Source organism: Fukomys damarensis, unplaced genomic scaffold (assembly GCF_012274545.1).
Source record: "Fukomys damarensis isolate Sample0158 unplaced genomic scaffold, DMR_v1.0_HiC HiC_scaffold_19, whole genome shotgun sequence".
NCBI lineage: Eukaryota > Metazoa > Chordata > Mammalia > Rodentia > Bathyergidae > Fukomys > Fukomys damarensis.
The window spans coordinates 62,645,247-62,645,785 of record NW_022900931.1 but is presented as its reverse complement, the minus strand read 5'-3'; the positions used below and the strand labels follow the sequence as shown (position 1 = coordinate 62,645,785).

At 66.2% G+C, this 539-nt stretch overlaps 1 protein-coding gene across 21 annotated transcripts in view; it reads left to right on the top strand.

Moving 5' to 3' along the window:
* The first annotated feature begins 50 nt into the window (after window positions 1-50).
* Dmpk (DM1 protein kinase) overlaps window positions 51-539 on the top strand; it is a 9,846-nt gene continuing 9,357 nt past the window's right edge. For 12 of the 21 annotated variants that reach the window (XM_010614591.2, XM_010614593.2, XM_033765860.1 and 9 more), the window contains exon 1: window positions 52-390. In XM_010614591.2, the coding sequence (XP_010612893.1) occupies window positions 231-390 (160 nt within the window). In that variant the 5' untranslated portion in view covers window positions 52-230. Of the gene's footprint in view, window positions 391-539 lie in introns of all 21 variants that reach the window. The other 9 variants (XM_010614587.2, XM_010614581.2, XM_010614582.2 and 6 more) reach the window with 1 other exon arrangement.

The following is a 539-nucleotide window of genomic DNA, read 5'->3' as shown; positions in this document are numbered from 1 at the left end:
TTGAGGGGGGGGCGCCTGAGGGGTTATAACTAGGAGGCGGGAGGGGGCTGGACTAGGGGGTGGGGTGAAAAGAGGAGGAGGCCTCAGCCGCGGAGAAGTGGCCAGAGAGGCCCAAGGGACAGTCAGACATGCGGTCAGGGCTCTGTGGCCTGGACAGGGTCTGCCAGACCCTGTGACAATAGGACCCCGAGCCTTGGCCCGGGGAGGGGCCATGGTGCTGCCCTCCCGACATGTCAGCCGAGGTACGGCTGAGGCGGCTCCAGCAGCTGGCACTGGACCCCAGCTTCCTGGGGCTGGAGCCCCTGCTCGACCTTCTCCTGGGCGTCCACCAGGAGCTGGGTGCCTCCGACCTGGCCCAGGACAAGTACGTGGCCGACTTCTTACAGTGGGGTGAGTGCCAGCTTGCACGGGCTCCTGGGCTTGGGGAATGGGATGGATGTGGAGACATCTTCCCATGAGGGGGTCCAGAGCCGGGGCCTGGGACAACACACCCCTGTCCCCATGCCATCCCTGTGGGGCCATGCTAGGTCAGCAGAGGC